Genomic DNA, 14884 nt, shown 5'->3' with positions numbered 1-14884 from the left:
GTATTACCTCTATGCTGGTAAGGAACTGTATCTGTTGGCCGTTTGACAAAGGGCGAGATCATCCAGCATTCTCTGTTTGTCTCCGTGTTGCAAACTATATGCGGGATATTGTACCGTCAGTCCGCAGCGCAGAGTCGATTGAATCTAGAACACCAGAGGCTCAGGAACTCTTCGCCTGACCCGAAACCGCCAAGTTACCCGGCCAAACGGAGTAGCTAAGTGGTCAGGACTCAGGGGGATGAGACAATCAGAGTGCTTCTATTGGTATGGAACACGACCGACGGAGACGGTACGGGCTGGGCCGGTGCATCACTAGCATGACGCACTTAGATTTAATAGGGGAAGGAAGGTGTCGGTGGTTTGGGGGAGGTTTGGGGGGAGAGGGAAAGGAGGCTAAGTCATGTACCAAATAAGCGGGTTGACTGTTCTCCTCCCGGCTATCTGCAGTAGAGCAAGAACAAAGATCATTCCAGGTATCACCGTCATTAATCGCCGGTCTCTTGGTAACTAAAACTGGGAGGGTCTCTCGGACTTGTTCCTTCCAAGGGCAAACATCCTGGAAGCTATTCCTTCCAGCAGTAATGAATACCATTAGAAAAACAAGTCTGAACAGTAGAGATTCTGTCGAGGTGTCTACAAAGATATGACTTCTCAATATATACTGTACAGAGTCATAATTACCAATGCAAGGGATGCAACATGCTGCTTGACCCATAGGAATGCCTCCTCGCGAAATCATCATGCCAAGGCAGCACCGTGTTAGTAGGAATGGATTTGCACCCTACAACCATCGGCACTCGAAAGAACAAGAGTGAGGCGCTGCCTTTCGCTTCCAACAGGCTTGATCGGCTCCCCCTTTGGCAGGATTATTGATGAAAAGGCCTGCAATAGCCTCACGACCGTGTAAGAGACTTCCATCAGGGCGAAATCCTCCCCGAGGCACTGCCGCGGACCTCCGTTGAAGGGAAAATATGCCCACCCGATATGATCCAACTCGCCAGTTTCCCATCTCTCAGGACGGAAGCAGTCTGCGTCAGGACCATAGATATTCTTTTTGCGTGAATTCACATATTGAGAAAAGACAACAAGCTCCCCTTTCCTGACTAGTATAGGACGATCTGCATCAGGGCCACCGCCCGTAGGTAGAATAGTTGTCCGAATCGCTTCGCGGTTATTCAGTGGAACGGGAGGGTAAAGACGAAGGCCTCACCTCCTTAGTCACATGAGATAAAAATTGAAGGGAAGGGATACTTACTTTCTTTGATGACGCAGGAGAGATATGGCATCTTTCTGATTTGCTCCTTCGTTGGATGCACAGAGTCCCCCATCACCGAKGCTATCTCCTGTCGCAGGCGAACCATTACCGCCTCATGACGAACGAGTAACCGGCTGTTCACTCGCAGTTAATGACAGCTCGTTGAGATTCCTCGACTATCGGCCACATACAATGTCCACGAAAGGCAACAGGCTGTGGTATCCCTTCCTGCTAAAAGCACATTGAGTAGTTGATCGCGAAGATCTTGCTTGCTGGCAGACTCCTGTGCTACCTGCTTGATAAAGCTGTAGGTTTTATCATCCAGGCCGTCGCTGTTTTGTAAGTCCAGCTGATCGATATACCGCTCAACAAATCGGTGAACGTCCGCACAAGCTTTTCGGAATTCTGGTGGGTTGTAGAGGAAGTGCCAAGGTGCGATGCGAAATCGCTTTGCTAGACCTTCCTGGGCGATATTAAAGCTCTCGGCAAAGCGCCGGTTATCAGCGTCCTGATCAATACCAGCCTTTAGGCTGTATACCGATCTTCCGAATAGAAGCGCTGTAGCTATGTCGAGGGTCAGGTTAAAGAACAATGGTTGAAGATCGACGACTCCATCCGATGGTAGGCGAGCTACCATGTTGTCAACATGCTCGTGGAAATGTTCGAGATTGCGGCTCTGGACTCGAGAAAATTGTTTGCGTAAAAGATCTCGAGAATGTCTCCAGGCAGGACCTTCTTGAGTGAAAATGCCATTGCCCAGAAGTGGAGCAAATATAGCTGCTCTTGCACCAAAGCCATAGTCTAAATGGGCGTGAGAAAGGTAGAATTGATGCAGGTAGCCATGCGCACCTTTGAAATTGGTAGAAAGAATCGCCTCCACATTCTCTGGCCGCAAAATGTGAAAGGCTCTCGGGCCGAATAAAAAGTATTGAGTGATGCTGTTGCCGGGCTCATACTTCTCTGCTATGGAGCACAAGAATGCGAGGAGATGGCCCTCCGCATTTGACGTCCACAGTTCCTTGATCCGATCGAGGCCCAGGGGCCATTTCTTCGTCAGCTCTGGAGGAAGCTCGCAGCCGTGTTGATGCCCCAGTGCTTTGTCCTGTTGCTGTCAGGTGAATCATCGCAAAGCCTGTTCACATCTAGCCTACTTGCCTGGAAATATATATACCGTGCTATTACAAGGTGATGAAATACATGCCCAATAACCACCAAGATTAAGCAGTAAACGATGGTTTCTAAAGCCATTTTTTAAGGTGACCATGAACTGCCGCAGGTCTAAGATACAGGAGGTATGGGATCTTTATGCCTTTAAATGGGCTATGATTCATTGTGTATGAATAAGTGCTGCAATTTACACTAAAGAGTAATAATAACAGGACTCAGAGTGTGACAAGGGGAGCTCTGATGGAAATGGGATAGGTTCATCACCCATGTCAATCATGAGTCCATGGTTGGATAGGGGGTGGTATGCAAAATGACAGACAAAATACCTATCCAGGTAAGGTAATCCTTTGGTCAGGACTCAGGTGAGTAGAAGATTTAAATATTCTGATTGCTTGGTTGCAATTATTCTCATCCTCTGATTAGCTAGAGGGACTACCCACTTTTATCATGTGTTCCAATGTTTGTCTGCGTAAGGTAAGGTATTTGTCATTCTGTCTTTTAATCATCCTGCTGTTCCGTGCCCCTTAGCTAGAAAAGGGGGAACCTGCATATCTAGTGGCTCTTAGTACTTAGTAGCATACCATTGGGGGCATATGTTTAAGACCTGAATGAGCTTCTCTACTGCTTTGTGATATTATTAATAAAATAAAAAATAAAAAGAAGATTCGTTGTCTTACACTGTGAACCAGCTGAACCACAATTATGATAGCAACATGACGACTGGCGAGTAAGTTCTTATAGACAACCCTCGGAGCCCAGCTTCAGCCATCTATTCCAGGTGCCGCCATGTTCCAGACGTAAGCAAAGGATGCCACAGATCTGATTGTGCTCCACATTTGAAATCTTCTTGATGGCACCTGCAAGGGTAGCTTGTTGGGCTGTTGTACCATTGTGCGCCCTGTAGAGAAACAAGAGCATCTCTCGCCTTGAAAGAGACGCTCATAGTTACGTCTGAGCTGGTGTGATAGAGCGCTGATCTGACCAGCAAGACCTTGGCATACTCCGACCAGGAAATTACCGATTTGTAATGTACAATGAGACTGCATCCAAGGACAGCTAGACATAAAGTAATAGTAGTCATTTCCATCGCGGGCCTGGGATAGGTAGAATAGCGAGGATTTTCTTGCGTAGATAACATTACGAGCCTAAATCCTAGCATGCCTTATGTCACTCAGTCTGGCTAGGTATCTTATCCATAAGGTCATATTATTTGACGTAGACATAGGTTGATACATAGACGTCTCAGCAATACTTTCATCTCATGTAGATTGCCAAGTCCCCGAGACAATCGTCCATGTCAACCACCGGAGCCTGTACGTAGTTACTGACCATCTTGCGTACGCGCGAGGAATCCGGATCGGTGGTGTAGGGGCTGGAGCTGTCAGTCGTTGTTACTACGTTCGGCAGAAAGAGCGGTTGAACATACCAAACCCAGGTTACCTGACCATTCTTCACACGCTGTTCCCACTCTGCAACATCTGGCTCGGAAGGTCGGACGGTGTTCCAAATCATCGCCGCGGGCCACTGAACATCGGCAATGATCTGCTTCACGGGCACGTTGGGGCTGACGCAAAAGACGAGCGTGGATTCGTCGACTGCAAGAAACCCCTTTGGATCATCCAGCGGGGTGATGCCGATGCTCCTAAGCAGTGCGATATCGACCTCGTCGTATGCAGGATCCTGCGCAAAACATCTTATCTCCATGTTCCTGTTGCCTTGTCTCGCCTTCAGTGCTTGCACCATGGTTGCAACGGCAGCATGCTGGGTGTGGGAGCGTGCCGCGCTGCGGGAGTTCAAGCGGCCAAGGGTGCCCAGTCCAAAGCAGACGATCTTGTTGATCGGGCGAGAAAGCCTCAGAGTGGTAAGTTGCTTCTGCAGAGCCTCGCAGGCCTCACTAGTCTGCCATACTTCGCGCTGTTTGTCAAATGCCTTGCGTACTTCATACAGAGGATTCTCGGGTCTCTTATCGTTTCTGGTGTAGCAGATCGCAACTGGAGGTTGGTCACGAAGGATCTCATCTGGCATGAAAGGGTTGACGGTGGTCATAGCTTGGATGCTACAGTAGGAGATGCGGTATGAGTTCCTGGATCTGTCAGTCATTGCGTCACCTTAGGGCGATCAGCAGGTCTTACGCCCAATCTGCACACCAGGCAGGAACCTTGAGGCTATATTTCTGAGGAACGCCATCCAGGTCTGCAATGTGCACCTCCTCACGTCCCTGATCGATCTGACGACTGAGGTCTTGAAGAATGTCGCGAGCGAAGAGAGGCTGTCCCAAGGCATACGCCTTGAGAATATGGCCAACCTTCTCTTCTGCGGTAACCCGCTGTTCCCCCTCCATTGCCATAGTGCTGGTTAACGAGGACATAGTGGATGGGAGAAGAAAAATTCTCTACGTCAGTCTGATTTCTTGTTGAGAGGGCGGTGGGAAACAATCACTCTTGACCGTGAATATCTTAGTCTTCACTCACTGTCCTGAAGAACAATGATAGCAGTTGGTCTGGCTGCCTGAGACTCGTTTAAATAACCAACCCGTTCGTCCACAAAGGTATGGTTTGCAGGCTTTATCTTCTGTAGCTCAAAAATAGCCATGTTCCTTGATGTTGGATTGATCAGATCACGCTCCAGGAGATGTTTGCTCCTCTCTATTTTCTTACTATCTGGGCTACACAGGACCCTTAGTCCCTTACTCGCATGGGCCTCACCGCCATCGTCGACTCAACGATGCAGGCTGTGTACTCTCATTCCAACAGGCTAATCGTGTCACAGCATCCTCATTGGTCCGGGACGAGAAGACCATCCTATTAATATCCGAAAATGTGTGATTTACCTGGAAGGAAACCAACTAATCTACTATATTGCTGGGTAGTATTAGGGATATTTTTATCCCAATGAACCAACTGTTGGTTGGTTTCATGCAAATCAACGGTGATTCCTGTCGATCTTCCTCTGGCCCTTTTCGTACATTTGGATTCTGGATGCACGCTAATCCTTCATGCATGTCATATCCAGACTTGCCATAGCCCCCATAACCACCAACGACGTCCAGCAAATCCTCCTCATCCGATTGGGCTTGTCTCCCATCTATTAAGGGTCAAAAATCCGGCCCTCATTCATCTCGCCAGCCACGGAAATAGGAGCTGGACCATCCTCCGACGTGGCGAGCCGATGAGTTGGCAGCGAACATGTGGTGCAGTACCTCGGCGATTTTGGCTACACGCCAGCGCATTTTGAGTTTCATTGGCCTTGTCAATCGTTTCAGCCCCTGCATATGACACATCGTGGCATTTGCTTATGAATATTGGGCTGCGTGACTGAAGGATTGGACGTGTCTTCATCTACGCGTGCCTTCTTCCTATATATGTGTGCCTGGTCATCGCCCCGGAGACGCTTCATTTGTCAAAGTGCCAGTATCTCGCTTATTTGGGTATCGGTAGGGCTTTAATAGTGCCTTCGGAAGATAAGGATCAGGACTGCTCATGAGTGGTTCAATCAGCACAAGTCTCGCGCCATCGGGTTCCTGGCTGACCCGAGCGTCCGGAACCAGTGCCGTTTAGGGATATTTCAGGCACTGGCAATATGTCCTTGCTTGCATGTGTTGAGACCCCCAAGTCGAATTTCTCGCCGTCGACTCTTAGACACGTCGAGAATGCAAACCTATTCATTTCTTACGGTGATTGTGACGTCACTACTACCTGAGCATCTGCCTAAAGAACCATGTCGCTAGTTTGAAAGGGGAACATCTAAGCGTGAAGGTATACAGAGGTTTCTGCATTTGTGGCAACATGGCTCAGAGCGCGGCAATGACTCCTAGATATCTGGTAAACGTCTTCAGGTAGCCTGCAGAGCATGTAATTGGTTTCGTGGACCAGAATCATATTCCAGTCAATATAAGCAACATGTGAAAGTCGTAATGATTTTCGCTAGGTTGAAATATGGTTTATCAAGCCATCTAAGTCGTCTTAGTGGCAGTTCAATGTAGCCGGAATCAAGCTTATTGTTTAGACGAGCGTCAGGTGAGAGAATGGGTCTGGTGTCGCAGTCACTGTCGATAACATAAAACGATTCTGTTCGTCACTGACCAAATCCTGAAGACTCCAGTTCACATTATCTCAAGTCTGAGATACCGGCCTTTGTCCACCAAAAGTCACACTCTTTTCGACTCCATTCGTCCTCCACCAGCTGCGCCGCAACACCCGTACCACTCCCACCAGCACGTTCATCATTCCCTTCCCCAAAGACCATAATTTCGCGTCCAGATGACACCGAGGCGTCGTAGGGCTTCCACACTGTGCGATTCTCATACCTTCCCCCAACCGCATTTGGATCCCCAGTCACAATAAACGAGGTAATGTACGCATGAAACATCCCCGCGATCTCCTCCTGACTCCTCGAAATCCCTCGCACCTCCGGATTAAACGTCTCATATGCCATCTGATCACCGTGGTTCGCGCCCCCCTGGACCGTCTTATTCAGCGCCCACCGATACAGAAAAACGGGCTCTTCCTGTCCTGCCGAGGCGAGAGCTGCCGTCTGCCTCACCGGACAGGCATACGCGTAATGACCATACGCGGCTTCCACGCGCTTATACTGCGGACCTACTGGTATGTTTCTAGTTTCGAGATATGGGGAGGACGGATCCATCGCGGGGTCTGGGTAGAGCTCGTCGATGGCTTTGATATCCTTGTCCGAGTAGGCGGGGAGTAAGGTGCGGAAGAAGCTCGTGAATTCGGAGGACTGCGACATCGCGGACGGGACGTAGTATGTTCCTTCGTTTGTGTTGAAGCCGGTCAGGATTGGCAGTCTGTTCCATTTCCCCGAGTGCCAGGCGTCGATTGGGCGGCGCTTGATCAGGTCGCCGTCGATGACGGGTTGGAAGGCCCAGCGGACGGAGGGGTTGTATCGGTCGAAGATGGTGAAGGAGGCGTTGATGACTGTTGATGAGGGTTGACTGCGCAGGCAGTTCATTATGTCCGATTGCGGTCTATCGGCGCAGCCAGCTTCTGTGATGAATTCTTGGAATTGGGTTTCGTGCAGTTGGCCGTTGTATGGGTGTACGGCGCGGGAGGTTGCTGCGCCAGACTCGATGACGGCTCGGTGGAAGAGGGAGGTGCCGAGGTCGTAGTTCATGATATGGTGTGCGATCTACGATTGACATCAGTGTTGGTCTTCGAATATCTCCCCAGGCAACATACTGAGTGTGCTCCTGCGGACAGGCCGACGAGCGTCACTTGTGAGGGGTCCCCTTCAAACGCTTCGATATTCTCCTGGACCCATTTGAACGCAAGGATCTGGTCATGCAGCCCGAGATTGAGTATGCCCTCCTGGGCCGACACTGTCGAAGGAAGGAATCCCAGCGCGCCGATACTAGAACGATCCTCAGCTGAGTCCGTTGGGATCACTTGCACGACAACTCACCGATAGTTGAAGCTTACTGCAACGAATGGTTTCTCAGACCATCCCACCATTGATGCAGTGTTATGCATTGAAGCTTTTCTAGTCAGACTTGTCCATATTGGTTTGAGTGACTCACCTGTGCCACGGTTGTATGCCCCGCCATGCACGTACACTGCTACAGGTAATTTGCCTTTTACTCCATGAGGACGGAAGACGTTTACTGTCAGGCAATCCTCCGAACTGGCAGCATCACCAGGAACTTTCAACAGCTGTTTACCAGGGCATCTGCTTGTTCAGCATCCATACTGGATTCGATAACGATAGATCCTTACCGTGGACCGAACCGACTCGCGTCGATAGTTTCGTTCGAAGATCCCACTGCGACGGCTCTGCGGAATCTCCTGTCTCCAGTCGGGGGTAGGGCATAAGGAATCCCTCGGAATGCATCAACTGGGTGTCGCAGCGAGTCGGACAATCTCGTTCCCACGACGATACCTTGGCGGAGTTGGGTGGTTGGTCGAGTGATAAGTTTATCCAGTACAGCGTCCGGAAGCCATGACGGAACCCGGCTCTGTATTGAGAAAGGTAGATAACCCTGCTGTAGGTACTGTAGGAATAAATGCAGGATGACAGGCAAAGCAGCCAGGAGTACGAGCCTGTGGGAGGGAAACATGTTGTCGGCAGTCCATCAAAATTCAGAGACAGATGACCCCTTCAATATCAATCTCTTATTGATTCAGCAGCGCAACTGCTACGATATCCGCGTCAGCACTGTCGCTCTCTACTTCCCCGCTTTGATGCTGATAGTGAGGCCCACGATGCTCGACTCCTCAGGAACTACCCCACACGGCTTATCTTTGACAGCACTATTAGCGTCTCCAACAGCGGTCATGATACGAGGTCGATCAGTGGGGTTATCATTCCTTCCTTTCAAGAATTTGATGCCGTAGATAAGGTAAAGTTGCGGACAACGTCCGTCTTTGGCCCCCCTGCAAGTCCTTTTCATCATGTTCATTGGTGGTTGCCACCATATCGGTATCGGGCGGCCTATGGTCGACTAGATTTCCACTTGGAGTATCAATATGCTGTAGCAGATAGAGTTGTCACTGATCCTCCTGGCAAGGCTGGCAGGGGACTCCTAAAGCTTAAAGACAGGCGTTATCATGCACTCAACCCCTGTCCTTCCAAGCGGGGTTACTTGATATAAGTACAAAGGGAGTGCAGCGGACAGCTACCGAGACAAAGTACGCGTTTCAGAGTATACCGGATATCATCAAAATGCTGCTTGAGGAGAAGAAGACTGACGAGGTCAAGACCGACACAATCCTTGCAACCGTCTCCGGCAAGGAGGATGACATTGAGAATGGTCAAATTTCGTCGCTGGACGAGGCGGAACTTTTTCTGCGAGAGCATGGCATTTCACACTCCCAGCTTCAGGAGATGCTCGATGACCCCGCCAAATCCCGGAGGATTATAAGGCGAGTTGATTTGATTCTTCTGCCTCTTCTCTGTGGTACATATGCCTTACAATATATCGATAAGCAGGTGAGTTTTCCGTCCGCGATCCAAGAGACTACTAAACGGTATAGGCTCTCAGCTACAGTGCAGTCTTTGATCTTTTTCAAGACGCTCACATCAATAGTAATGAGTATAGCTGGCTGGCCAGCATTTTTTACTTTGGTATTCTTCCTCGCCCTCAGCGGTCACCCTCAGGCTGATCATACAGGTTATCTCTTCTGGGAGTATCCTGCGAATTTGATTGCCCAGCGACTTCCTGTCGGAACTGTCATCTCATGCTTTGTGTAGGCTTGGCCCCTTAATGTCAATTGTCTATTTGGCACTGACATTTTGCTAGTATTGCATGGGGAGCCATTCTCATGATAACGGCCGCCTGCCACAATTTCACCGGCATGGCTATCTGCCGCTTTCTTCTCGGTTGCTTTGAAGGTATTATCCTTGATATGCGTCTGTCTACTCTGGCAGCCGCAATAGCTAACGTCTTAGCCCCGATTACCCCCTGCTTCATGATGATTGTTGCCATGTGGTATCTCCGGCAGGAACAGCCCTTTCGAGCTGGGTGTTTCTACTGCTGCAATGGCGTTGGATCAATGGTGGGCAGCTCTCCCTGGATTTTCTATAGCATATCTGACAGTCCTAGCTCGGTGGCTTGATAAGCTTCGCTATCGGCCAGCTAAACGGGTTTCCTGTCTGGAGAGCAGTGTTCCTCATCTGTGGCGGCGTGACGGTGCTCTGGGGAGGAATTTTATTGATTTTTCTTCCAAACAGCATTCTCTCCGCCAAGCGGTTCACAATCGAGGAAAAGATACTGCTTATTGGAAGAGGAAAGCAGAACCAGACGGTGTGCCACTCTCCTCAGTGTGCGGTGCACAGCTGTTAACTATCTTTCCAGGGCATTCTCAACCGCTCGATAAAGTGGTACCAGATCCGAGAGGCTCTCATCGATCCCCAAGTCTGGCTCGCGTTCCTTTTTGTGTTGTTCAATGAGACCTGTAACGGAGGCGTGGCTAATGTACGTCTCCCTTCTGCATACCGAGATTCGTGCTCATATCCGCAGTTTGGCAAACTTATCATCAAAGGACTGGTCTCCAGCCCTCTCCTGGCAACAGCCCTAGGCATTCCACAAGGAGCCTTCCAGGTCTTGTTCATCCTTTCAGGGACCTACCTCTCCTCGCGATTCAAGAACATCCGCACGATCATCATGGCCATCTACCTCATACCCACAGTGATAGGCGTGTGTCTCCTCTGGCAGCTGCCCCGAACCAATCGCTACGGGGTCCTCTTCGGCTACTACATCGTAAGTCACCGACCCCTTGCCCGAGTGCGAGTGTACTGACCACGCAGATCGGCTCATACGTCACCTCCCTCGTCCTCTCCCTCCAAATGCCCTCGAGCAACACAGGCGGCTACACCAAACGAGTCACCGCAACAGCCCTCGTCTTCCTCGCATACTGCGTGGGGAACATCATCGGCCCGCATGCCTTTCTGGCTGAGGAAGCGCCCGTCTACCAGACCGGATGCAAGCTCATTCTGGCGTGTGTGTTGGGCCAGATAGCGTGCACGGCTGCCTTGCGGGTGTTGTTGATCAGACGGAATAAGCGGCGAGATGCGGAGGGCGGGGCCGCGCCGGAGGGAGACGCAGATGAGCAGGTTCTGGCGGATTTGACGGATTTCGAGGTATGTATGTTGCTTGTGAGCTGTGGTGCAGTTGCTGATGGTGGTAGAATCCTCGCTTTCGATATGTTTTGTAGCTTCTGCCTACGGACAGGACGGGGTGAGGAGCGGTATCTGGATTCTTCATTTCTCACACGATGTTTGAAGTTCGCTGCTCGGCTGTTGCGGCTGGGTAGATGTATGCGAGGTCATATCCTATGACTATATCTCACGTCTGTATCTATCCTGCAGCCTAACCATTCTCACTGTAAATGGTCACCTTCCAGCAACACGCCAGCCCTCACTAGTTATCACTCACCTTGTCACCTTGATATAAAGTAGCTTCTTCACCTCATCATACAACAACCAACTAACAAATTGGTGCTGGAGGCGTTGGTTCCAGCCTGGTTGGGGGTAGATAGAGCCTAAGAATTTGCTTGATTTTGGTTTCAGGTACGTGGATACTGATTAAGACTTGAAACGGCAGTGCTCTATGATAACAACAAAAACAAGATATGAAAATAGCAGACATGCCAATCTCCACAGTTGTCCGTGCTAAACTCCGTACTCCATACCGCTGATGCGAGCTGGGACAGGCTAATTCCGGACGTAGTCGACAGTAAGCTCGGTATCGCTCACAACAGTCGTGTGCGTCAAAATCTTCCCATTCTGCTCCATATCGATGAGCGTAGCATTGCTAAGCCCATACGACTTCCCGCCAGCCTTCGCCTCGGCCCCGGTAAACACCACGCTTCCAAAATCAGCCAGCGGCACCATCGTCGCCCCGGACTGAAAGTCCTCGACGATCCACTCCGCATTCTGGCCCGCCAGCGTGGCAGTCGGCGACGGCGCCTTCAGCGTCGTCGACACCGTCTTCCCGCTAGTCTGGTTCTCGATGATGGCGACGCCCTCGCTGGGCGACGTGCTCTCCACCTTGACGACGACGACGTCCCCGCGGTTGACCGCGAGGTTGAAGCCGTGCGCGTTGTCCGGGTACCACTCGTACCACGCGTCGTAGCTGTGCGTCCCGTCGGCGTCGACGTAGAAGTCCACGCCCGTTTGCAGGATCGCGTTCGCGTACGTGTCGCCGTCGATGCCCACCCAGGCCGAGCTGGCTTGCTGGCCTGTCACGCCGGCGACCGCCGTCGCTTCGGGGACGGTGATGGTCGCTGACACGGCGGTGTAGCTTGCCGAGGGGGGTGGCTGCTCGAGCACGGCGCCGGACCAGTTCTTGCTGTAGGAGACTTTGGTCTCGGTGGCTCGGTGCTCTGCGCTGGGGTCCGCGTCAGCAGGGCTAGCTCCGGCGCCGTCCATGGGGTGGGACTGCCGGGCTAGGGCCCGGGCGCGCATACGCTCAAGGGACCGGCTGCTTGGGGCAGACAGGGCGCTGCCGGCCAGCAGGGTGGCGGCGAGGATGCTGGTTTGGAACTTCATGTCGTAGGGAGGTAGGGTGGTCACTCAAGAGGGCAAACGATGCTCTTTCCCGTCGTAGTCCGCTGCGGGTGTGGCTTTCTGGCTCTTTAATACCCTGGAGGACAGAGTCGCATGCGGTTGGGCCGGTCCAGCAGGCCGGAAGTAATCTCATTAGATCCCTGCCAAACTGACCTGAAGAGTACCCGCAAGCATTCCGAAGCTACTCCAAATGATCATGTCACGGACCGAATCAAGTATGATCGACTACCGGGACGGGATGAGACTTCGGGTTCAGTATCTGCTTTATCCGCGTGCATCACCTCGCAATTGGTCAGACCGGATCAGCGCTGCATGTCCGCTGCAAGGTAAACAGTCAACATTGTCTGTTGACTTGATCCATTGCCCGAGTCGCCTCGTTTCCCGTCAGCATTCTGCCCACTTTACGGACATTGTATACACGGTCATGCGGGCGGACGATCAGAAGCAAATTGTCAATAAACCTCAATATTCTCATCCTCGTGCCCAGCGATGAAAATAATGACGCCATGCAAGTGCCTATGCCTTGTGACAGTCCACGTAAACTGACGAGAGCATCAGGTACCAAACCCACTGAAAGCGGGTTGGCCGCATTCCTCCCGCCGCAAGGGGTATTCGCAACTGCAAGCATTGAAGCATGCCTTTCCCGGCTGATCCTGTCCTGTGGACTCTGTATCAGGCATCCCTTGCTGAAGAATGCAAGGTCCATATCGCATGGCCGACCGAAAACGTCCCACCAATGAACCCTTGCTCCGAGGATGGACAGATGGGCGTCCAGGCCGATGATATTCCACTTCGCCAGTTTAAGGTTCGCTCCCATGACGGGATGACGTCCTTGGTACTTGACTGAAGCTTGCTGGAGTAGATTCCGCCGTAGAGTGTTCCTTGTAGCTGAGAGATGATCAGTAGCGGTCATCATGTGTCCTGCATAGGTATCAGGGATGTTCCGAAACGTTCGACATGGCCTGGATGACAGTCAAATGCAGTAAAAAATAACAACAATTCTCTAATTAAGTTGTTGAGTCGGAGTATGAGGACTGTATATTGTATATGCTAGTTTTAGCGCTTCAAAGGTCTATCAAAAACGACAAAACTTACCCCAACCAGAAACATCCGCATGCCTTAAATCAATAGCAAACCAAAAATCACATAGGAAGCTGCGCCATCTCCTGTAAACTCCAATGCCTCCGCATATTCTCCGCCGCCAGCGTCCTCACCTCCTCATCCAGATGCTTCCACAGCACATCCCCAAATGCATCCATAAGCCGTTTCATCTCTTCCCGCTGGAGGTCAACCTCGCCGCTCAGGCACTTCGTCAAATACGCCTCCAACTGCTCCAGACCCTTGTGGATCTGCTTATGCTGCGTGAGGAGCGCCAGCTCGCGCCGGAACTCGGGCATCCGTTTCGCGAGCACGGGGAAGATGTGCTGCTCTTCGATGGAGTGGTGGAAGTCGAGCTGCGAGCAGAAGCCAAGCCCGGCTATGATGAGTTGGCGCGGGGAAAGCCCGTTGGGCTTTTTGTCTGTGCTGGTGCAGGCGTCTTGGAGTTGGTTCCAGGTTAGGCGGAAGTTGTTGTGCTGTGGGTGCTGTTAGTGAGGTAGAATGATGGGGTAAGGGCGCGTACGAAGTGGTCCATATGCTCCGCCATTCGGTTGTAGGTTTGAAAGTCTTTTGGTGAGAGGGGGGGTAGCGGTTCATTGTTTCCGTCTGGTTGACTGGTGGAGTCCGGACATGCTTGATGGTTCTTCTGGCTCATTACTGAGAATGATTGATACCGGGTTCCTACAGGAAAAATTGCTCTGTGGGCACAGACACGTCGCACTGAACTCGGGTGGAGAAAGGATGGGCTCTGGAGGGTTCGAAGCCTTTTCATCGACGTCAAGGGATCTAATTGAGCGTGTAGCCGATGCGCAGTCTATATATGTCGTAGAATAGAGCTTTCCTTCCTGCGCTGTATACCTTATCTCAGAGGTGGGGATGGGAGAGGTCGCTGCGAATCAGAATTACTGGCAAACAAGTAGCGCGCATTACAAATACCTGACAAATAAACCTATTTCATATCGCAGGAAGACATGGAAAAGGTCCTATGCTACAGCGAAGACGAGAGCGTCTCGCCGCTCAGACTACGACTTTTACAGAGACCACAGAGGACAAAGTATCCAATTATCGAAGCGTACATTCAGAATGCTAAACTATATTAATTACAAGGAATGTCCCAGATCCTCAATGGATGTTTGCCATCTCAACGTCAGGAAAACTGAACATTGCAAGACACACATCTAGTACGTCACTGGTCAAAGAGATAAATCTCCACTCAATATCAGCACTTCTTCGGCACAACCACAGTCATGAAAGGGCTGGATTGCAATTTGACATCCGTGCTAGGCAAGGTCGAGTAGACCAACCGGCTGGCGCAGCCACAGCTAGACATTGTGGAACGATGAA

General features: G+C 51.0%; 5 protein-coding genes across 5 annotated transcripts; 1 reads left to right on the top strand and 4 right to left on the bottom strand.

The window, feature by feature from the left end:
• Nucleotides 1–759: 759 nt before the first annotated feature.
• On the bottom strand, nt 760–4790 carry Aspvir_008378 (uncharacterized protein; the record flags this gene model as incomplete). Its single annotated transcript, XM_043271550.1, has 6 exons — nt 760–1205; nt 1256–1389; nt 1447–2357; nt 3752–3794; nt 3849–4505; nt 4555–4790. The coding sequence occupies 6 exons, from the start codon at nt 4788–4790 to the stop codon at nt 760–762; spliced, it is 2427 nt and encodes an 808-aa protein (XP_043127485.1).
• A 1739-nt stretch (nt 4791–6529) lies between these two features.
• Aspvir_008377 (putative extracellular lipase) lies at nt 6530–7890 on the bottom strand (the record flags this gene model as incomplete). The annotated part of the gene is made up of 3 exons (XM_043271549.1): nt 6530–7567; nt 7618–7789; nt 7841–7890. The coding sequence occupies 3 exons, from the start codon at nt 7888–7890 to the stop codon at nt 6530–6532; spliced, it is 1260 nt and encodes a 419-aa protein (XP_043127484.1).
• Nucleotides 7891–9097: 1207 nt separating this feature from the next.
• Aspvir_008376 (putative MFS transporter) lies at nt 9098–11088 on the top strand (the record flags this gene model as incomplete). The annotated part of the gene is made up of 10 exons (XM_043271548.1): nt 9098–9364; nt 9409–9499; nt 9546–9621; nt 9675–9766; nt 9824–9930; nt 9978–10178; nt 10230–10349; nt 10395–10634; nt 10682–11014; nt 11062–11088. The coding sequence occupies 10 exons, from the start codon at nt 9098–9100 to the stop codon at nt 11086–11088; spliced, it is 1554 nt and encodes a 517-aa protein (XP_043127483.1).
• A 499-nt stretch (nt 11089–11587) lies between these two features.
• Nucleotides 11588–12424, bottom strand: Aspvir_008375 (A4/G1 family peptidase; the record flags this gene model as incomplete). The annotated part of the gene is made up of 1 exon (XM_043271547.1): nt 11588–12424. The coding sequence occupies one exon, from the start codon at nt 12422–12424 to the stop codon at nt 11588–11590; it is 837 nt and encodes a 278-aa protein (XP_043127482.1).
• Nucleotides 12425–13584: 1160 nt separating this feature from the next.
• On the bottom strand, nt 13585–14195 carry Aspvir_008374 (hemerythrin domain-containing protein; the record flags this gene model as incomplete). The annotated part of the gene is made up of 2 exons (XM_043271546.1): nt 13585–14016; nt 14064–14195. The coding sequence occupies 2 exons, from the start codon at nt 14193–14195 to the stop codon at nt 13585–13587; spliced, it is 564 nt and encodes a 187-aa protein (XP_043127481.1).
• Between the last annotated feature and the right edge of the window lie 689 nt (nt 14196–14884).

The sequence above is a fragment of the Aspergillus viridinutans genome (assembly GCF_018404265.1).
Source record: "Aspergillus viridinutans IFM 47045 DNA, scaffold_6, whole genome shotgun sequence".
In the NCBI taxonomy this organism is placed as follows: Eukaryota; Fungi; Ascomycota; class Eurotiomycetes; order Eurotiales; family Aspergillaceae; genus Aspergillus; species Aspergillus viridinutans.
Note: the sequence above shows the minus strand (reverse complement) of the source record. Positions and strands in the feature narration are given on the sequence as shown.